General features: G+C 43.5%; 1 protein-coding gene across 1 annotated transcript; it reads left to right on the forward strand.

Moving 5' to 3' along the window:
• The first annotated feature begins 31 nt into the window (after positions 1 to 31).
• ldhd (lactate dehydrogenase D) lies at positions 32 to 22,550 on the forward strand. Its single transcript, XM_063897607.1, has 11 exons — positions 32 to 189; positions 1,723 to 1,835; positions 2,181 to 2,322; positions 2,881 to 3,022; positions 3,778 to 3,937; positions 4,347 to 4,546; positions 5,632 to 5,760; positions 7,521 to 7,648; positions 8,203 to 8,293; positions 21,116 to 21,227; positions 21,386 to 22,550. Exons 1-11 carry the CDS (start codon positions 97 to 99, stop codon positions 21,564 to 21,566), a joined length of 1,491 nt encoding a protein of 496 aa, XP_063753677.1. The 5' UTR covers positions 32 to 96; the 3' UTR covers positions 21,567 to 22,550.
• The last annotated feature ends 337 nt before the right edge of the window (positions 22,551 to 22,887 follow it).

Genomic DNA, 22,887 nt, shown 5'->3' on the forward strand with positions numbered 1-22,887 from the left:
GTTTCATATTGTGCACTATTTTCTCCAACATATTGGTAGGTATTTACCGTACCGTGTGTGATATGAAGGGTCAGTGAGGGTCAGTGTCCGGTAAACATGTTGCTGGGCTTCAGACCGAGCCTCCGGCTGCTGTCTCACCGACATCAGCGCCTGCAGAGCCGCTGCGTTCAGTCAGAAAACACCGCCACTGTAAGTGCAGAGACAGTATGCTGCTAACATCAATAAAAGATATCAACTACCCTGTGATACAGCTAGCCTGTAACTGCACCTATATGCATTGTGGACAAACGTTTAGCTACATATTAACATAGTGTTGCGTCGATTACTTCAGAGAGGTCCTGGGATGATACACTTTCATTATGTGACGTGAAGTTGCGTGGCAGGCAGTGTTAGCCTATAACTTTTGCACACAATGCTTTTACTTTTGGTACTTTACGTGTATTTTGATACCAATTACAATGAGGTGTTGCTACTTTTAAGTATCACATCCGAGTACTTCCCTGCTGTAGGCATGTGATGCTGTAACAGATTCATGTAATTTGGCTTCTGCTCCTGAGGAATATATAGCTTTTGCTCTGGATAGATTAAAAGCCACTTGTATTATATGGTACAGTGGTGTGTAGTAAACCGGCCATGGCAATGCCCTTTTGTTATTTGACCAATAATTTAGACTAAGGATACTGAGTTTACAGTTATCCAGTACTTACAATAAACCATTTGTCTATGGTAAACATTGCATCGGGCAGCCATCCAATGAAAGTACATTCAAGCTGTGCTTGCTGTGCTCTTGTGTCAGACACTCCTCCAGCCTTTTTGCTAGTTCTTGATAAGGTATATGGTAAAGGACATCCCCTTTTAATGTTTATACCAACCTGAAGAGTCTCCCCTACTTGACCACAGTGAGAGTGTTTAGTGTGAGCAGTTCCTCCTCCACAGGTGAAGAGTTCCTGTAGAGAGGAATGGCTGCTTCAGTGGTTCCTATGCAGATCATTGTTTTGTTAAACTGGTTGACTTTGTTGACTTGTCATGTAGGTCATTTTGCAATGGCAGGTCATTGGTAGAATTGTTGTATTCATAACATTGTCCAGAGATGTTTCCAAAAACCCAAAGATACAAAGTAATGGCTTAAAGAAATGGCTCAGGAACAAAGGGTGAAGTTCTGTGAAGGACTCTAAATAGTGTTCAGTCTGCCCTGATCCAGACTCATTGTAAATAAGTAAGTAAGTGTTTTTTACTATTCAGATTCAACAGAAGCTAACATCTCACCAAAACCAAAGCCGTCATGGTAAATCTTTCCACTGTTCTGACATTTCCCTAATCTGGCTTTGTCTAAATAAACCCTAAACTCCTTAAGTTAGATGGGAGAATATGCCAGCTCTACATTCTGTTTCTCCCGACTAGTTCTTCGAAAGACATGCCATAAAATTACCCAAATAAAATTCACAGCTAGCCTTTATTTTTTTCCCATTGACCGAGTTTGAAATTATTTTGACATGTTGTTCTCCTTTTAAAACATACAAATCAATGTCATTCATTAGTGTGCTTTTTCATTCAAATGTCTTATCTTTTATTGGTCCTTTTTCTACCATTATCTTGGGATGACTCACCCTGTGTGTGTGTGTGTGTGTGTGTGTGTGTGTGTGTGTGTGTGTGTGTGTGTGTGTGTGTGTGTGTGTGTGTGTGTGTGTGTGTGTGTGTGTGTGTGTGTGTGTGTGTGTGCAGAGTGCTGCTGTGGACAGCGTGCTCTCTGCACTCAGGTCTATATGCGGGGAGGATGGCGTCTCATTGGGCGCAGCTGTGAGAGAGCAACACGGCAGAGATGAGTCTGTTCACAGGTCAGTCACACATACATAATATCTTCATGTAATCATGTTTGAAATACTACAAAATATATCGCTAAAATGTAGTAAAAGAGTTGTAAAAAAAAGGTAGGAGACCAGCGGTTTATGGACAGATATAGGGCAATACTCCACTACATTTCAGAGAAACTTGTACGTTTTCCTCAGCTGATCTGACTGCTGTAGTTTCTACTTACATTTCAGAGTAAGCAAAGGTTGATATTATAAAATACAACACATTCTTAAAGATTTAACCAGTGGTTTCCTCTTCTTGGCTTTTGACCCCTTCTTAAATAGTTAAGTGGAGAAATAGAGAGAATGTGTTTCTGTGCTGCGGGGCAGATGCTGTCCTCCAGACGTGGTGGTGTTTCCTCGTTGTGTGGAGGAGGTCAGCGCCCTGGCCAAGGTCTGCCAACATCACAACCTTCCCATCATCCCCTTTGGCACTGGAACCGGTCTGGAGGGAGGGGTTAGCGCAGTCAAGGTGAGAGAAAGGAAGACCCTATTCTGTACTGTGTGTGTGTGTGTGTGTGTGTGTGTGTGTGTGTGTGTGTGTGTGTGTGTGTGTAGATTTATCTTTGACTGGTAACATGTGCATTCACTCTTTGTTAAGTAGTAGTAATGAAAGTAAAATATTGTTGCAGAAATTAGTCCTAAAACCTAGAAATGAGGTAGCATTTCTTCACTTCCGAGGTCCCTCGTCCGGAAAATATGTCACTAAATACCGCACTGGTTAATGTACGAAGCTTTTTAAATGACATAAAAACAGCGGTTGCCAACAAGTTGCTAAATGAGACCACTTAATGTCATCACTCCGAACATCAGCCGCCTTTAGCTTAACGGTGGTGTTTGTATAGCCTAGCGTTAGCTTTTTACTTCTGGTAATTGCATTTACGCTTCAAAAATCATAAAGTGTTAATAAGTATATATAATCCTGCTGAACAAAAAGTATCATGCATTTTTGCCAAAGATCTTATTTTTTAACTCATAATGGCAGTAGAATAGTATCTTCAGTTAAATTTGGTGTTCTTCCTGCCCTCAGGGTGGAGTGTGTTTCAGTCTGAGGAACATGGATCAGGTTCTGGATCTCCACCCAGAGGACTTTGATGTGACGGTGGAGCCCGGTGTGACTCGGAAGGCCCTCAACTCCTACCTGAGAGGCACCGGCCTATGGTTTCCTGTCGGTCAGTCACACTTTGATTTTGTTCAGTGAGAAGAACACAGGCCCGGTCAGACCAGCATTTAAAATGATATAATATGAGATAATTAGATTAAATTAAATGCTATAGGAGCATGGAGAGCTAAATCTGCCCCGATGTTCTGCAAAACACTGAAACAGAAATCCCTCCACGAGTGACAGGATTTTAGATATTAATCAAGTTCCCAGATGTTCATAGATTGGGAAGTAGCCAAAAGGTTTGTATGGAAAAGATAAAACACATATTCCAATTGGTTTCAGGCAAATCATTTAAAGTCAGCTTGGTTTTTTTTCATAAACAAGGCTGAGCATTTGTTCTGGTTTTGATAAAGGCTTAAATCAAGCCATACAAAAACAATTTAACATATTCTATTCTTTTTAAACCAGGGAGGAGAGACAGTAGTGTTTATTTTCCACTGCTTTACCTTTACATCCCTGTTCAGTCAGAGGTGACATGGAACATGATTCTAAAATAAGCTCTAATGTCAAAAGTAAACAGTTTGAAAACTGTCCAGGAGGTGGTGGTATTGAGTAAAACATCTCTTCCCCAAAATGTGCTCCAACTTTATAAAAAACAAAGTGAGGATCAGTAGAAAAACATAACACTACAAAAAAAAGTTCATTTTTAAATTTCTGAACAAGCATTCTCTAGACACGTGTGACAGGATTATGGCAGAAATCTATCTTCTGTTTGGGTATAACCTTTCAAAAACACCACTTATGTTCATCCATGTTCTCAAGACCCCGGGGCCGATGCTTCTCTGTGCGGCATGGCGGCCACCAGCGCGTCCGGTACCAACGCAGTGCGTTATGGGACGATGAGGGAGAACGTTCTGAACCTGGAGGCGGTGCTGGCTGATGGGACCGTCATACACACGGCTGGGAAGGGCCGGCGCCCCAGGTGCACCTCGGATATTTCACCCACACATATGCAACATTGCACAGTGCATTTTAAACAGTCTTTCTTTTGTATCTATAAATATATTTTTTTAAACATGTGATTGTTGAGTTTTTACATTTATCACATTACAAAAACACAACCGAACATTCCCCAACATTAGACATATGGCAGATTACAAAATAATGCAAAAAGTAAATAAAAGATCCAATCAAATAAAAAGTGTGCAGTTACTAGAAATCAGTTTAAAGTACAGAACAAAAATATAATTACAAATTCAACAAAAATACAATATAAGCCCATCCACAAACAGAGTACAGCTTACAATTCTCCAAATAGATTAACCATATTCAACATTTCCTCACAGTAGTTTAGTCTTTTCACTTTCTTTTCAATCTATATTGATGTTTAGAAAGACAGCAGCCGGCTACAACCTGACCAACCTGTTGGTGGGGTCGGAGGGCACCCTGGGGATCATCACCAAGGCAACCCTGCGCCTGTACGGCATCCCAGAGGCCATGGTGTCGGCCGTCTGCTCCTTCCCCTCTGTGCAGGCCGCTGTGGACAGCACCGTGCAGATCCTACAGGCAGGAGTACCCATCGCTCGCATCGGTGAGGAGGAAGAGTCTTACATCCACATTTTGAGGGCAGCCTAAAAAAAAAGCTATGGGATTTTTCTATTGGTTTCAGAATATTGCAGAAAATAAGATATGTGGAAAACACTTTTAGCAGGAAATCTCCACATATTAAAACCACTTTATGATCATTGAAGCATAATTGCAACATCCAGAATTTAAAAAATGATACTATAAAATAACTACATCATGGTGACATGTCATCACCTCACCACCGCTAAGCTAAAGGCGGCAAATTTTCAGCGTTTAGTTGTTTAAGTAGTATAGAGTGCTGCCGTGATGATATAGGCTGACCTGGAAGTTAGCATCCCAAGGGATCCCTCCACAAAAAGCATAAATATCCCATTGGAAACTAAGATCTGCGGAAAAAGATACTTACTTACAGGTTTTGTCAAACCCGATCACATGACTTCATGTCACCAACGCTAAGCTAAAGGCAGCTCATGTTCGGCATTATGACGTTTGGAAGTTTCCTTTAGTCAATTGTTAGCAACCGCTGTTGTTATGGCACTTAAAAGGTTGAGACATTCACTTGTCGTGGGTTAAGTTACGTTTTTGTCTTCCTTTAGTTACAGAACAAACAACTAGTCTTTTTCTGTAGTTGTCTGAGCACACATTGTAAAAATATACAAAACACTGAAGGCTATAATATGTGTGAAGTGTCCGCCATGTTCATTTTATACTCTGCAAGAAGTTGTTGTCTTTAGGCTTAATGACAGATAAAGCAGCCATTAAGAGATCAAGAAAAAGTGAACATGGTGTGGGCGAACTGATTGTAAAGGAGGAGATAAAAACTTATTGATCCTCTCAGAGAATGTTTTTGCAGGAGGGTAATAGAATACAGGAGTGAGACATTGAATCAATATAAATTATTTGAAGAAAATGTGTCTTTAAACCATTAGTAAAAGTTTACAGGAGTCAGAAGAATGACCTGGTTAGATTAATCACACTGACATTTGTGTGTATATTCTGTGTGTGTGTGTGTGTGTGTGTGTGTGTGTGTGTGTGTGTGTGTGTGTGTGTGTGTGTGTGTGTGTGTGTGTGTGTGTGTGTGTTTTGAAGAGTTTCTGGACGATGTGATGATCGATGCGTGCAACAGGTTCAGCTCTCTGTCCTATGCTGTGAGCCCCACACTCTTCCTGGAGTTCCATGGCTCGGAGCGCAGCCTGGAGGAGCAGGTCCTCACAGCCGGTATGTGAGTGCTCACAAAAATACACAAGCAAGAAGTCATATAGTATGCTGTTGGATAGAAACCTACATTTTAATTCAATTGACCTCTAAAATCATTATGAATATTATTGAAATTAAGAGCTTTTACTTGAAAATGAGTAACGTCCACAGAGTTGTGAAAAGTCTAGGTGTAATCTTGTAATGCATCATACAGCATGGAGAATTTTAGAATTTTGCCCAATAAGATTTTTACTGAACTTAACTTGGACTCACTTTAATGCAGTGGTTCCCATACGTTTTCAGTCAGGCCCCCCTTGGGTAATTGGAAATATTTTCAAGCCCCCCCTAACCCGTTACAAACATTACACTTGATCTGCTAATAATATGAAGAGACAAAGATGCTACTATAATTTTTTTTTTTTTTTATGGATAGAACATTCATTTGTACGTAGTTGGTTCGATAAAATGTGCAAGATAACTGTTACGTAGCAAGAGAAATAATACATTTATATTATATATGTTTTTTAAAATTACAACAAAGAGCAACCAATGTTTGTTTACAACTTCCTCCAAAGCGTCACAGGTCCCCCCTGCACTACCTCCATAACCCACTAGGGGGGGCCAGCCCCACATGTAAGAAACCACTGCCTTATGCAACCCGATGGAACCCCTGCTATAAGCTAACTTTAGCCAATGTTGGCTCTCTTCCTGCTGATTTGATCACAGATTTGTTACTTACAACGAAGTCTCATTATGGAAAGGTTAGTTTATTGCAACCCAAAAACATTTTGTATCATCCACAGGACAACGTGAATCTTAAATCCTGACTAGTAATGTTACTGTCATGGTTTTTAAGGATGTTTGCATGGAAGTATTGTTCCTATTGACACTCTTTCTCGAAATGTGTCTGACATTGAACTGGCTTAACCCATCCCATAAACTTGGGAACTTAAAAAGGCCTTTATAGGCTTTGGGACAACTGTGGCGAAGGGTCTAAATAGTTTCTACCAATCAGAGGAGTCAGTGGTTTGATGCAGTCAACAGGTCCAAGTGTCCTCAGACAAGATACTTAACCCCCAAATTGCTCCCATAGGTCTATGGCATGATTTAAAAGGGGGGGATTAGTGAAAGATACATGAATAAAAATAAATAATGTTAAGTAGATAAGATAGACTCAAAAAAACTTGTTGAGAACTAAACTAGTCTTTACTGCTGCGTCACAGAGGAGCATGGGGGAGAGGAGGGAGAAAGGAGAGGCTGATTCTGAAATTGAACAAAAAAGATTTCATGATTAGTGAAATGTATACAGGTCTGTTTCATATGTGTGTATCCATAGATCTAGTCTCTTTTATTTGCTCTCAAAGTGCACCAGATTGATGCATTTAACTCCAAAATATATTAAAAAATCTTCTTTTTTAGAAAGTAACCTTTGTCCATATGTTTCTATTTGGGTAGTAGAACCACCACAGAGGAGAGGAGCACAGAGGAGGTGCAGGGCAAACAGTCCACAGTAAGACATGTTAGTGAGATTTAAACTATATGGCTATCACTATGGGCAGCAACGCTGTAAAAATATACGATACAATCAGCAAAATGCATAAAACTGGGAGTGGCCTGGCTGGGTGTATAATTCCCGGTCTGAATTATTGTCCCAGTCTGGCCCTGGTTTAAAGTATGGAAGTGTGTTAGTTGATTTGGATAGAAATGTCAGCTGAATAACATGGGAGTAAACATTAGCAGTTGTAAGAATAGAAATATTGTGTGTGTTCGTGTTTCTACAGAGGACATCACCCAGAGTAATGGTGGTTCAGATTTCCAGTGGGCTCTAGATGCAGGAACACGGGAGCGGCTGTGGAAAGCTCGTCATGACGCCTGGTACGCTGCTCTGGCTCTCAGACCCGGCTGCAAGGTGAGAAAGTTCCTCTGCTACAGCAAAGTTGTATATGTCACATTTCAGCATCTCAATGTCTAACGACCTGACATATGGTGAGTTGTGAACCTCCATTATCTCAAATGTTTTCAACAGTTTTCAAACCGCAAGAACATATGTCACCACCAGAAGCTATCATAAAATGACTTTATATCCAGTTTTACGACACATTCCATACTCCTCTAACATCATGGTGCTTTTACCCCTTTATATTTTAACCGGATGAATGTTTTTAGTTATGGGACGTTTGTATTAAAGGGTATCTGACAAACAATCTAAGCTAACGTTAGCCGCAGCCAAACAACATCAAAGTGACTTTGATTTCTAATGTGAATCTGCTTTAGTCACACTTTTTACCGCTTTAAATCAGAGGAAAAAATGGAGATGGTGTAAGCTTCCTAAATCCTGAACATATAAAGAATTCTAAACCGGTGACGCTAACTGCAACAACGAACTCAAATGATGCAACACAGTGAGCGGTAAGCTCCAATTCTGCCTTACAAGAAAATGGTGTGTTTGTGTGTGTCCTACAGGCTTACGCTACAGATGTGTGTGTCCCTCTGTCTCGCCTGCCTCAGATCATCGTGGAGACGAAGCAGGACCTGATTGAGAACAGACTGACAGGTGAGCCTGCAGGAACACTATTACCTGTGTTTACATGAAGTACACTTAGTTAAAATACATGTCAATAATACTTCCTATAATTGTTAACCGCTGAAAATATTGTAATTTTAACTGGCATTTACACTAACTGGAGAAATCGCATTGATATTACATTTTAATCGGATGACTGTTGAGTAAAAGTTTAATGACTGATAATGATTATTATTAAATTTGGATTTAAATTTGATAATCTCTCAAACGATCTGAACAAATGCTTTATTTAACAGCGCAATTATACGACTTTAAAATGACTTTTAGATGAAGTGTTAATCAAACATTACAGTGTAAATTGTTTGTTTTCCTGGTGTCGTTTTCAGTATCTTACGTCTCTTAAAATAGATTATCTTAATGCGTTTAAATTTAAATGGGGGAATGAATTTTTTTTTTGGGGGAAAAAAAGAAAAATTTTTATGTTTTCGGATTTGGGGAATTTTAAAAAAAACTATAATAAATACTAAAATTTTCCCATGTTATTTTAACAATCCCGGGGGGGGCAACTCTTAAAAACCCCCCACAAACTTTCCCCCCAAATTTCCCCCCCCCTCAAACATAACATTACAAAACTATAATCCAAAAAAATAAAAAAAAATTAAACCCCCAAAAAAATAAAAAAATTTAAAAATTTTTAAACATCTTACCAATTAAAAAAAATTATTTTTTTTTTTTTTTTTTTTTTTTTTTTTAACCAATTTTTTTTTTTTTTTCATTTTCTTACCTACTTTAAACACAGCATTTTGGAAAACCCCCCCCCGGAAAAATGGCCTTTTTGTAACTTTAATTTCCAGAAACGGATGAGGTGGATGAGGTGGTGGCGGTGGTGATTTGCGGTGCCGTGATGGGGGAGGACGAGGGGACATGGCGTGAGGATGAAGAGGCGGATGAAGGCGGGGGAAAGGAGCGGCGGGGGCGAGGGCGGCGGGGGGAGCGGCGGAGGCGGGCGGGAGGCGGCGGCATCAGCTCGGAGGCCCGAAACCCCCTAAAAATGTGGGCAAATGGGGTGAAGGGAGAGCTTCACCGACGCCGAGTCCGATCTTGGGGGGCGGGAAACCTGGCCTGTGGTTTTTAAGCCAAAGACCCACAGGGGGGCCCGGGGCGCCTCAGTGAAGTCAACCCGGTGGGGTTTTTTGCTCCCACTAACTTTAAAAATTTTGCCAGTCTTGGTTTAAAAATACGCGTGGCGGAATATCGGTGTCAGTTGAGTGCTTTCTTTTTTCCCTGTCGCATTTTCCCCACCATCCCGGACATCTGGTCACTCAAAAAAAGATTCCCCCCGCTGGCTTCAAAAACGGGGAAAGGGGGTGAGAAACTAACCAACACATGCACGGTTTCTATAAACTGCAATGGAAGGTGTGTGATTTTAAGGAAAGGGAGAAAAATGGTTCAAGTTAGACAAAACTTGATGCTGGACTAGAAAACAGTACAAGAAACAGGATACATGAAGCAGTAAAAGAACCTGCGGTTTACTGCTGTCAAACAATTGAAAGGAGGGCACGGGGAAGATCAGCGCCCACAACAGGGTAATTTTATTGAACTGTTAAATTGCAAAAAGTTTGACCCATTGCCCAAAAGAAATTGCCAGTGGACCGGGGAATCCAAATTTAAATGCACTGATATCCAGGATAGCTGATTGATTTAGGCCCAGCATGGTGAGGAACAAGTGAGAAACGGGGTTAAGCGGGAGGCTTTTTGCTTTTGGGGGAAACAAAGGTGTGGCAAAAAAGAGCAAATCGTTGTTCTGCGATTCTAAACAATGTATGATTCATAAAGAGTTTCTGGAGAGGGCCTGGATGCAGGTCTTTACACAAATCATTTAACAAACAGGCTAAGTGTACATGACAAACATATGCTTGCACAGTGCTAGAGGGGTTGTCATGTCCGGGTGCAACATGGTGCCCCGGAACAGTTTCCAAGAATTTGCCACATGCCTTTAACCTTTGCATGACACAGATTAAACTTGGGTTTTTTAGTTGACTGTGTACATAAATGTAAAAACCGTTGGAAAATGCTTTCAACGGTCCAGTTTGTACAATTTTCTTTTTGGGACAGGATCAAAGGTTTCAGGAGAACAACAAGAACTTGAGCCCACCAAACGCACAGTGGAATTAAAAAAGACTATCGTACCAGGTGGGCCTCCCAAAATTCTCACTGGGGGCAATAAAAAAAACTCCCTGCCCCTTTTTAAAAAATTTGTGGAGGGAACAGCAATGCTCATAGAGTACTAAAGCAAGATCACTGTTTGGGACTGTTTGATGCCAAAAATTTTGTTGTCAATCTGTATGTGGAGAGCATTTCAAGCCACAAAAAACTTATCTGATCATCTACGGCCCACAGATTTGGAGCTGGCATTGCATTGATCGGGTCTTTGCAGTTGTTGATACCCTCAAGACAAACGCATGCTGAAAATGGACTAAAATCGGGGAGTGTGCCAGTGATATGTGTGAGCTTTGGGCTTGACTCACCCCCACAGGTAAGGAAAAAAAACCCCCCACCCCCCTGCGGGACTTTGTGGTGAACAGCAAACAGGATAAAAAGAGCCGCGGGAAAACCTCAGAAGACTATCGAACCACTCCCCTTTTTCCCCTGTAATCTCGATTAATCATGAATTGGACAGGGGGTTTTTCCTCTGACAGCTGCCCGTTCAAAAAGGAGCAGCGCTTTTAACCCCAAACAGAGACTTCTTGGAAAAAGATACTCTTTTGCCCATGGCTGAAAATTTGGGTAGATTGAAAACCTCTCACAGAACTTCACCATTTAAAAAAAAATGATTGAGGGGAAAAACCAAAGGGGGGACGTTTCAGACCCCATGATGTGCTGGTGCTTTGGGCATAAAGGATGAATTCGTTGACCTGTTCAAGCTTTTTGTATCTCTATGAACTGCCCTGTCCTCAGCTTCATGTGAGAGGAGCTTTCCTGTTTAAAGGCTTTTAAAAAAACCCCTGAGGAAAAAAACGGAGTCCCGTACCAGAAATCGGGGTGTCCGGGCCCAATTTTCAAGCGGGGCCCAAAAGCATTTGATGTCGAGGCAGGATTAACCCTTTCACCCAATCACAAAACAGGGGGATTTTTGTTTGGTCCCCGTGGTAAAAATTTTTTTTTGAAGATTTTAAAAAGTCCCGGTATTATTGTTTGCCTCATATTATGTCAACTGTAAGTGTAGTTTTTCTGTGTGTCTGTCTGTGTGGTTGTTTCAGTTTTTCGTGGAGTCCAGATGAGGAGGAGAAGGGTTGAGAGCAAAAAAGGAAGAAGCAGTGGAGAGTGAGGGAGGAGAAAAGGAGTTGAGAAGAAGCAGAAGGGGAGAGGAGGAGAGGAGAACAGGGGAGTTGGAAAAAGAAACAAAGGGAAAGGTGGGAGAGGGAAGGGGGAGGAGAGAGGATGAAGAAGAAGAGAAGAAGAGGAGGGAAGAAGGGAAAGAGGAGAGGAAAGAAGAAGAGAGGAAGACAGCGGGGGGGTGAAGGATAGGAAAACAAGGAGGAGGAGAGAAAAGAGGGGAAAGACAGGTGGAGGTAAAGGGGAGGGAAAAAGAGGAGTTGAGAAAAAGAAGAAGGAAGACAAAAGTGGGAGGAAGAAGGGAGATCAAGGATTTGAGAGAAAAGAGATAAAGCAGAAGTGGAGAGTGAAGGAGAGGGAACAGGGACGGAGGACTTTACGAAAATTATTACAAACAACGCAGACAGCTGTAACAAAAAAGGAAACAGACTTTATACAATCATGTTTGGGCGGGAGGAAATCCAAATCCCTGCCAAAACCCCTTAAAAGAGGGTCATAAATTGGAAAGGAGAGGGGAGGGAGAGGATGGGAGAGGAGAGGAGGGGAGAGGAGAGGAGAGGAGAGGGAGGAGAGGGAGGGAGGAAAACAGGGAGTTGGAAAAAAAAGAGGAAACAGAAGGGGGTGGAGGAGAGGAGAACAGAGGAGGAGGGAGAAAAGAAGGAAGACAGCGTAGGGGAAAGGGGAAAAGAGAACAGAGGAGTGGAGAAGAAGCGAATGGAGAGTGAAGGAGAGGAAAAAGAGGAGTTGAGAGAAGAAGACAGAAGTGGGGTAAAGGAGAGGGAACAGAGGGGGAGGAGAGAGGAGTTGAGAGAAAAAGGGGAAGCAGCAGTGGAGAGGAAGGGGGGAAAAAGAGGAGGAGGAGAGAAGAAGGGGAAAGACGCATGGAGAGTGAAGGAGAGGAGAACAGGGGAGGGGGTTTTGGGTTTTTTAAAAGCCCCTTTTTTGCACCATAGAAAAAGAGACAAAGCTCCCACCATCTTCTTAAAGGGCAAACAAAAACCACAAAAACAAAAAATAAAAACAAGAAAACCGGGGTAAACCCAGACACAAACCTGTTTTTCCAAATCAGAAACTTACTTCACTCTCCGTCCCCCCCCAAGAGCCAAAACCCCCCCAACAGCCCATACATGACCAAAACAAGCACATTGTCCATATCCGATAATCGCATTTTCCCAACCCTCTTGGCCTTCAGCAGACCTTCAGGACCAGCCGGCCCCACACTCCCAACACTCTGGGCCTGGTTCCTGGAGTCAGCCGATGGCCAATTAGCAACGCCAGATACAAATTCCAATGATGTACACCCTTCTTTTTTGAACATATTTTTGGGGCCAAAAATAAACAAATCAAAAGAAAAAAATCTCCCCTAGACCCCAAAACCACCTTTCTAACAGCCAACAGGGCAGAAAAACGGGCAGAATAAATAAGTGTTCAAGGGTCTCGTTTGAAAACAGAAGATGCACTCCTCCCCCAACTCTGGATCGGTGCGTTGATCTGTTCGTAGCTATTGTCCATGTACAATCCTCCATGGAGGTTGTGTCCGTTTTTAAAGGGGGCAGCTTGTACGAGCCGCCGTGCCTTGGGGAAACATCTGGCCCAAAAAAAACCATCCCCCTGCCCCTTTCCCCCCTCCCAAAAGAGCGAGCTCAGAACCTTGCAGCAGATCTAAATATATTCCTTTTCCCTGCGTCCGAACTTCCCAGGTGCGGGGTTGTGAGCGACAGCAGCTGACCACCTCCCTCCTGCCACTCCCCCACAACTGGGGTGACAGACAGAGAGGGGAAACTATACTCCTCCCCTTCGGTCCACTGGTCACACACATTGTGGTCTTGTGCAAAAACCCTCAGGGGTTGTGGCAGGGCAGCACAGACTTTCCTCCACCACTCTGTTGATGACCCTGATGGAGGTGATGTTGCTTCTCTGTCTCAAGATATCCACCGATGTTGCCGTCATCTTCATCAGATGGCCAGTTTGGTGCAGCCAGCCTCTCTAAAATAGGCTCGCAGGCTGGCAGACTGCAGTGTTTGAGTCTGTATAAGAGTATTAAAAAACAAAGGTTCCTCAAACAGCCACATGCCCGGAGTCCTCATTTTTGGTACGTGTGGCCTTAAAAATCTGCCATGCCTGTAATACCGAACTATAAAAAGGTGTCAGTCCAGTTAAGTCCACATCCTCAGATTTTAAAAGGAAAAGCTGTTTGTCGTAGCCCAATCGCCCGGCTCTCTTCAGCAGCAAACGAGCTGTATCAAACCAGCTTGGGCCACAATTGTACAGCAGTCTTTGTGCAGTCTGGAGTCTAAAAGAGGCTATTTTTGCCTGGATATTGATGAGTCCCTGCCCCCCTTCAGCCACAGGCAGGTAGAGTGCTGCTGCTCGGATCCAGTGCCGGCCAGACCAGAAGAAGTCCAGGATGACTCGCTGAATGTCCTCATCAGGCCTCTCGGTGGTGTCAGAGCAATAAGTCTATGCCAAAGAGTCGAGGCGACCAAGTTATTTGCAACCAAAACTCTTCCCCTATATGACAACTGGGGTAGCAACCATTTCCATTTAGACAACCGAGCGCACACTTTCTCCTTAACTCCCTCCCAGTTCTTGTTCTGAAACCCCTCAGTGCCCAAAAATACTCCCAACACCTTCAGGCCCTCCTTCCCCCACTCAAGACCTCCAGGCAGACTGGGCACTGTCTGATCTCTCCACTGTCCCACCAACAAAGCCTCACTCTTTGCCCAGTTCACCCGAGCAGATGAGGCCTTTTCGTACAGGGACAGGGTATCCTGCAAACATTTAATATCCCCCTGGCTGGAGACAAAAATATTAACATCATCTGCGTAAGCAGAAACGGTAAGTGGACGATCAAGATCAGAGGACCCAGGCAGTGAGAGACCACTGAGCCGACCTCTCAACATGCACAGCAAAGGCTCAATAGCTAGGGTATATAGTTGACCGGAGAGAGGACAACCCTGTCTTATCCCCCGCTGCACAGGGATTGGCCGACTCAGCCCTGCCCCCATTTTCACCATACATTGAGCACCATTATACAATAAACCAATCCAGGCCAGAAAACCATCACCAATGCCAAAAGCCCTGAGTGCAGAAAATAAATAACAGTGATCCACCCTATCAAAGGCTTTCTCCTGGTCCAAAGCAACAATACCAAAATTCACATTCTGGGATCTGCACACATCAATAACATCACGAATTAGGAAATGTTGTCCATAATTTTCCTGTCAGGAACACAATAGCTTTGGTCTGTCTGTACAAGTATTCCAGGATGTCCTTGAGTCTGTTCGATAAGGCTCTGGAAAGCACCTTATAGTCCGTGCAGAGGAGAGCAACCGGCCTCCAGTTTTTAAGTAAGGCCAGGTCTCCTTTCTTGGGAAGCAGGGAAAGCACAGCTCGCTGACAGGAGACAGGAAGAGATCCTGTTCTAAAACACTCCAATAAAACACTGTGCAAATCAGGTCCAAGAGTATTCCAGAACCGCTGGTAAAAGTCAGTGGAGAGACCATCAATTCCCGGTGCCCGTCCTGATGCCATCTGATTAACAGCGACTGTCAACTCCTCCAGGGTCAGCTCAGAGTCCAGAGCAGCTTTCTCACCCGGGATGAGCTGAGGAAGCCCCTCCAGGAGCTCCTCGCGGCACTCCATGCCGCACTGTTCTGCCCCAAAGAGGTCAGCGTAGAAACTCACTGCATGGGTCCTCATCTCCCCCGGACTGGTGGTCACTCTGCCTCCAGGAAGCTTAAGGCAGGTCATCTGTTTCCTCTGTGCCACCGATCTCTCCAGATTAAAAAAGAAAGAGCTTGGGCCATCCATGTCCTTTAGCTGGAGGAAACGAGACCTAACAAGAGCTCCCTTTACTCTCTCCTGCAGGAATAAGCTCAACTCCAATCTCTTCTCCTGCAGCAGATGACCCGTGGTGGGATCCGAATGTCTATGTAAACCCCTCTTCAATGTTCCTAATACTTATTTCAAGCTCCTGAACTGCTGCCTTTATATTAGCAGTCGAGTGGGAGGTATACTGCTGGCAAAAAACGCGAATTTGGGCCTTCCCAACTTCCCACCACAGCTCAAAGAAACAAAATCCGCTTTCCTGGTTTTCCACTGCTGCCAAAAACGCTCAAAACTTTGACAGAAAGTACGGTCCTGCAGAAGTCTGTTGTTAAAAGACCAGTAGGACTTAACCCTTTCGCCTGGTGAAAGGATCAAATCTATACTGACAAAGTGGTGATCAGTGAAACCAACTGGACTTATATTGCTGTGGACTAATCTGGAGCTGAGACTTTTGGAGATGTAAATCCTATCCAGTCTAGCTGCACTCACTCTGCCATTGCCGACCCTCACCCATGTGTATTGTCTGGTTAGTGGATGTTTGACCCTCCATGTGTCTAACAGATCCAGGTGTGTGATGATGCTGTGAAGGCTCTGAGATGACTGTGGGGTGAGGTTCTTCACTTGTCCTGTCTACAGTGAAGTCTAGCGTGCAGTTGAAATCCCCACCAATGATAAATTGATCCTGATGGTACTTTCTTACCTCGTTTTTTAGCAGGGTGAAAAAAACCACTCTATCTGTGCCTTGATTTGGTGCATATATGTTACAAAGCAGACCACTGAGCCCTCTATTTCTGCCCTTACAATCAACAGCCTGCCCTTCACCACTTCAGTAGATGATAGTACAGTTACATCGACATTTTCCTAAGCAGACAGCTACCCCTGCACTAAGGTTGGTGCCATGGCTAAGGTGCACGAACCATCCCACCATAAACCCCAATCTGTCTCGTCTGCTGGATTAGTATGTGTCTCTTGCAAAAACAACACATCAACCCTTTTTTTGAGTAGCGACTTCAGAAATTAATGCCCTTTTTTTGTCTGTCTCTCCCACCATTGATGTTCAAAGATCCTATCTTGAGGCTCCCCATAGAGGTCAGAGAAAAAGGAAACGGGATAAGATGAACAAAACAGAAAACAATTGAAAAGAGAAACCCACCGTGTGATACATGATCATTTTACTTTTTAATCTTTTAGGCAGTTTTGCCTTTTTTTGCTTTCCTCAAAGTTGTGATATGCTTTTTGAGGCGAAAACGTTTCTTCTCATCCAAGAGGTCAAAACCGACCAGTCTTTGCAGAACGCCAACAGATCTGATAAACTTTTCAGTATCACCGAAGTAGTCATTTAATCTAACAGACTTTTTAAATGTTACATCCAGAAATTTGATTTATTTCCTGTAAAGAATAGAGATCTGTGTTCCTGATCGAAGTTTCACCTATGGATACTGTATCTGACTCAGAGTCATACTCCATGTCCTCTCCTTCACAGGATGCCTGACTATTTAACATACCCTGTTCTTCATTGTGTTACAGTGGGATCTGTGCCTACAAAACTTGTGGAAGCTGCTTCAGTGCCTGCAGACTGTGAACTGCTCAGGTTCTCTGCAGTCACAGAAGCCTGTTGCTTGTCAGGCCGACTCTGTTCCTCCCTATCCAAGTGATCCTCCTCAGAAAGTGAACCAGTGGCACCGGCTTCCACACCCTCCGCACCGGGATCCGCATCCGCGCCCGCGGCGCCAGCACCGGACCCGCCAGCAGCGGACCCAGCACCGACCCGCCGGCCGCAGACCCAGCACCGACCCGCCAGCCGCGGACCCAGCACCGACCCGCCGGCCGCGGGCCCCGCCGCGGACCCAACTCCGGAGCCGCCAGCCGCGGACCCGACCGCGGACTCAGCGGAGCCGCCCGCCGCGTCAGCGGAGTGAGCCGCCCCTGCTGTCTATGCGGACACGTAAAGCGTTTGTGTCCCACATCTCCACACTCAAAACACTTGAACTGTCCCGAGCTGGGCGTACACCATATAAGAACCGTCACCGTGCTTCACTCTGAACGACACGTCCAGTGTTTGTGTCGGCGAGTCCATGAACATGAACACCTGCCGCCTCAGGGACAGTACGTGCTTCAGTTTGGGATCCTTACATCCCAAACTCACCGTTTTTAAATCCACTGGCAAACTTGCCAAACTCTACGGAGCTCGCTCTCTAACAACTCGTTCGGTATGAACGGCGGAACACCGGACACGGTGATCCGCGTGGAGGGAACTGACAGCGGGGAGACCTGCACGAATAAGTCCCTGATAAACACTCCGCTCTCTACCAGCTGATACACACGGGGGCTCCTCGTTCAGGAACACAACCACTGCTTTGTTCATTCTAGACGCAAACGATAACTTATCATGACCTACCTGCTCACCGACAGCCAACAGAACCTCCTCCACAGTAACGCTACTATCCGGCGGGACTATCCTTACTCCCTGCCGGATAGACGGAGGCGGCGTCTCGGGGGACGCCATTCCTCCCGAAAACTACCTGACACAACCACTGATCGCTCGCCAACACAGTAAAAATATTAATAAAGCTTACCTGACCATGCACATAGAACAGACGGAGAAACCCGGGAAAACCCGAAAAAAAGGACAGAAACCAATTCAAAACTCCGCGCCACTCACCCCACCACCGCTCGCTCACACTCACACTCACACCGGAAACGGAAAGGGGAGGAGAGAAGAAGAGAGGAAGACAGCATGGAGAGTGAAGGAGAGGAGAACAGAGGAGGAGGAGGAGGAGAGAAGAAGAGAGGAAGACAGCAGTGGAGAGTGAAGGAGAGGAGAACAGAGGAGGAGGAGAGAAGAGAGGAAGACAGCAGTGGAGAGTGAAGGAGAGGAGAACAGAGGAGGAGGAGAGAAGAGAGGAAGACAGCAGTGGAGAGTGAAGGAGAGGAGAACAGAGGAGGAGAGATAGTGAAGATGAGAGGAAGACAGAAGTGGAGAGTGAAGGAGAGGAGAACAGAGGAGGAGGAGAGAAGAAGAGAGGAAGACAGAAGTGGAGAGTGAAGGAGAGGAGAACAGAGGAGTTGAGAGAAGAAGCGAAGAAGACAGCAGTGGAGAGTGAAGGAGAGGAGAACAGAGGAGTTGAGAGAAGAAGAGAGGAAGACAGCAGTGGAGAGTGAAGGAGAGGAGAACAGAGGAGTTGAGAGAAGAAGAGAGGAAGACAGCAGTGGAGAGTGAAGGAGAGGAGAACAGAGGAGTTGAGAGAAGAAGAGAGGAAGACAGAAGTGGAGAGTGAAGAAGAGGAGATCAGAGGTGAGACAAAAGATTCAGTGAGTTAAGAGACAGTGGTAAGACTGTGTTGCACTACACACTGCTACAATTCTGTTCCACTAGTAAATCCACAGATGTTCTCTGTGGTGGCTAGGATTTGAATTGTATTCTTGTGCTTGCTTGTTTGTTGATTCATTAAATACAAGTAATTAAATATGCTTGTGTTTGTTGTATATAAACATTTAGTAACATGCATTTCAATGTAGTGTATTAGCCCGGGAACAGTGGTGTTTGGTGTTCGTTATGTCAGAATTCACTAGCACCTCCTATAAAAAATCAGACCCCCCCCATTGCCCCCCCAACAATAATTTTCTGGAGCCGCCCCTGGTTGGTAATGAATGTATAATATATATATATATCAGTGGTGGGCCGTCAGGGCCAGCAAGGCCTTCTCTGCTGGCCTAAACATCATCAGAATATAAATTAAATTTTGATATATTTTTTCCACAAATACGTATTAAATTATTCCCCATAGTCTATTCTTTTCATTTTATAGCGTTCGTACGGGCGGCTGTAGCTTAAAGTGAACGCAAACAAAACTGTGGCGTTAACCAATCAGATTTCGAGGTGGCAACAACGGGCCAGCTAGCAGGCGTACGCTAACGTTAGCACGTGCACATCTTCTGATTGGATACGCACTATTGAGAGGCAGAGCTAGGCAGTAGGCAGAGCCATACAGTCTATGGGCAAAGCTAGCAAACAGAACTAGAACTTGAGCGAGCTAATTTGTGTAGATTTCTACAAGCTACTTTTTTCAACCCACAATGGCTGAAGGAGGAGAAGAGATCAATTTGGTCGAAGATATAATTACAACGCCATTTTCAAAACGAACTTTTCAAGTAAAGCTACACATCTTGAAAAGGGAACGACCAACTCCAACGCTAGCGAGCCTAGCACAGCAGGGAAACTACGAGCGGTACCCCTGGCTCACAGCCTCCGAGAGGCACTGCAAATTGTACTGCCGGGAATGCCTGGTATTTGCAACTGATCGATTTGGTGTTTGGAGCCACACTAAATTTGCAAACTTGAGTTGTCTAACCAAGGCAGCAACGAGACACCAAAGCACAGCTGGGCACTTGGAAGCACTGGTGCTTTTGAAAACCTTTGGGGACACCCGAGTGGATCTAGTACAGCTCAACGAACAAGTGCGCAGGGAAACGGAGCTCCACAACGAAAGGGTGAACAAAAATAGGGAAATATTGAAAGACTGATTGATTGTGTCCTGTTTTTGGGTAAACAGGAACTTTCATTTAGGGGACACGATGAAAGCGCCGTGTCCAGAAACAGAGGAAACTACGTGGAGCTTCTTTCTTTTCTTGCTGAGAACAACACAGATTTGCATTACCACCTGTACACAAACAACATGTTTACTGGGACGTCAGGCAAAATACAAAACGACCTGATTTATGCTATTGCTGAAGTGATGGGAGAAGAGATCAAAATGAAGATTAAAAAAGCACCCTTTGTCGCTGTTATGGTGGACGAGACGTCAGATGTGGGTAATGTAGCACAGCTGGCACTTGTCCTGCGTTATGTGACGGACACAGGTGTCAAGGAGCGGTTTGTCAGATAATCTGATTAATTAAGTTAACTGTAAATGCTGATGTATTGATTATAAATGCTTCGGAAATATTAATATAACTCTGTTGTACTTGACTATGTTAAGGTGATGCAACGCCCGGTTATACTGCGTTTCTGTCTAAATGTATAGTTTCTAGAGCCATGGCGTCATAATGATGGTATTAAGAGGTGGAATAATTCAGGTAGGACTGTGTAGGACATCACTGAAGGCCTAGGTGTGAAATGCACGGCCCGCCACTGATATATATATATATATATATATATATATATATATATATATATATATATACAATATACTCTTTGCTAATACGCCCTGTTTCTTCTCACACATTAACTCGTGTTTGTTTATAAGTGTATTTATTTATTTTAATATTTATCTCAGAATTCATTGATGTATTCTTTTTTAAATATTCATATATTTATTCCTTAATTTATTTAATTTCTGTAAGATTTATTTCCATATTTATTCTGATACCTATTTATACTGCTATAGTTCATGGATAGAAAAAGGGCACCCCTGCTCACGATCTGAAAGTATTGAATTGACAAAGAGTTGTTTGAATTGCTGATAAAATCTACTTTTCATTTTTAAAAGGAAAACCTATTGATTATCTATTCTAAATAAATATAGGGGCACTTGCACATGCATTATCACAAACAAAAAGTCTTAATGAGCTTCACAAAAGACAACAAAAAGCTGAACTCACACACATTAGAAAAACAGCACTGATTCATGGTGAGAGAATAAAGAGAGGACAGAGAATAATGAGTGCTGTCCTCTGGTCCCTCAGGTCCCATAGCGGGTCATGTGGGCGATGGTAACTTCCACTGCCTCATGGTGGTGGAGCCCAACGACCCCGACGAGCTGCAGAGGGTCCAAATGTTCACTGAGAGGTTGGCCAGGTAAATCAGTTAAAACATTGCATTTACTTTTACGCACTTCCAAATGAAATAAATATTTATGTGCTGAATCTCACCTTTTGCTAGCAGAAGAAAATAAACCTTAGTCATTGTGTTATTATCAGTAACATCTAAACTGTGTGGGTTTGTTTTCCCTCCAGGCGGGCCCTGGCCATGGACGGTACCTGTACAGGGGAGCACGGGGTGGGCTTGGGGAAGAGAGCGCTGCTGTGTGAGGAGTTGGGACCAGAGGCGGTGCAGGTCATGCAGCACCTCAAGGACAGCCTCGACCCAAAGAACCTGATGAACCCTGGGAAGATACTGCAGCAGAGGGAGCTGTAGGCAGCAATGGAGTCTGAGGGAAAGAGACATCACACAAAGAGTGTTGGCTACTGACTAAATCAATCAGTCAATTATTTGTTCTAGAATATATTTTTTGACGAGTCTTTTGATTTAAAAATCATATCGCTACTGCTATTTCGTTGCGACGGCTGAACTGTGGCGACAGTAACCTAACTGAAAATGATGGCAGCACTGATCGAGGTTTTCTGTAACTCTCCAAGTCTGTTCACTTTTTATTTTCCATTAACCAGTCTTTAAACACTGCAGAGTCCGTACCGTGTTCCTGTTAGTGTTTACTTCCTGTCTGTCTCCTTCTGCTGAGTTGTCCAGCACCCTGTCTTTCAACCTCTTTCCTTCTCTTGTTTTCTTGTTTTCTTTTCCTTTTCATTACTAGGGACAGCTTAGCCATCTTGAATCCAAAGTGTTGTGCTCCCCACAAATATAAAAATGAATATTGAAAAAGTATTAATGTTTTTTTTCTGATGGGGGAAACCGAATGAGTTTTTCAGACCAGAGCTGATGTTAAATTGACCGGACTTCTTTCTGCGTATTGATAGACAGCACAAGTCCCTTTATCACAGCATCCTTTGCAACAGTCACTATCGAAAAAGAGCAGATCACTGAATATCCAGTTTGACCAATCAGAATCAACTATTCAGGTAAGCCATGTGATAATGTTATTTATTGTGGGCCTTTGTGACTTGCCCCTGGGCAAGAACAGCCCAGGTGTTACTAAGAACAATAACAACAAGATCAGTGTAGTGACAGTGAGTGAGCAGGCCAATTCAAGTCCATCAAGAATATTTGATATGAAATATAATATCATACCATTGCTGTAATCTGTTTTTGGGTTTTTCATGCTAATATTATAAAGCTGTATTGATTTGAGGACTGCTTTGTATGATTGCCTGCTAATAAAAAAGCCTATTCTGACTTTAATATACAGTATAATAAGTACAACAAAAAAAACAACCAGTTACTGAATCCTTTGAATCTGACTTTTTTTTCTGTGTCTTGTTTGACCTTAAGCAAAAATGCAAGTATTTGCTTCTTCTCTCTGTTTTATATCATTGTTAGCAAGCCAAATGAGCTGGTTTCCCTTCTTCCAATCTGCCAAAGAATTACGCTAGACTAAGCTAAGCTAACCAGCTCCTTAGCTTAAAGGACTTTTCATCCAGCTTCAATCAATATTTTTACCAAATATTATTTTTGATCTGGGTGGTTTTATTGACTAACTTTTACCCAAATTAAGGATTTTAATCACGGGAGATCTAAATCGTAAGACTTTTGAGAAACAAGCTAAGCAAACCGTTAACAGTAG

The sequence above is a fragment of the Eleginops maclovinus genome, chromosome 2 (assembly GCF_036324505.1).
Source record: "Eleginops maclovinus isolate JMC-PN-2008 ecotype Puerto Natales chromosome 2, JC_Emac_rtc_rv5, whole genome shotgun sequence".
In the NCBI taxonomy this organism is placed as follows: Eukaryota; Metazoa; Chordata; class Actinopteri; order Perciformes; family Eleginopidae; genus Eleginops; species Eleginops maclovinus.

What these genes read in the sequence shown, in the direction of transcription:
- ldhd (XM_063897607.1), top strand. Translation starts at nt 97, where the DNA reads ATGTTGCTGGGCTTCAGACCGAGCCTCCGGCTGCTGTCTCACCGACAT. An exon ending in AGAGATGAGTCTGTTCACAG is followed by an intron (nt 1,836 to 2,180) that starts GTCAGTCACACA and finishes GCTGCGGGGCAG; the next exon opens with ATGCTGTCCTCCAGACGTGG. An exon ending in GATTGAGAACAGACTGACAG is followed by an intron (nt 8,294 to 21,115) that starts GTGAGCCTGCAG and finishes CTGGTCCCTCAG; the next exon opens with GTCCCATAGCGGGTCATGTG.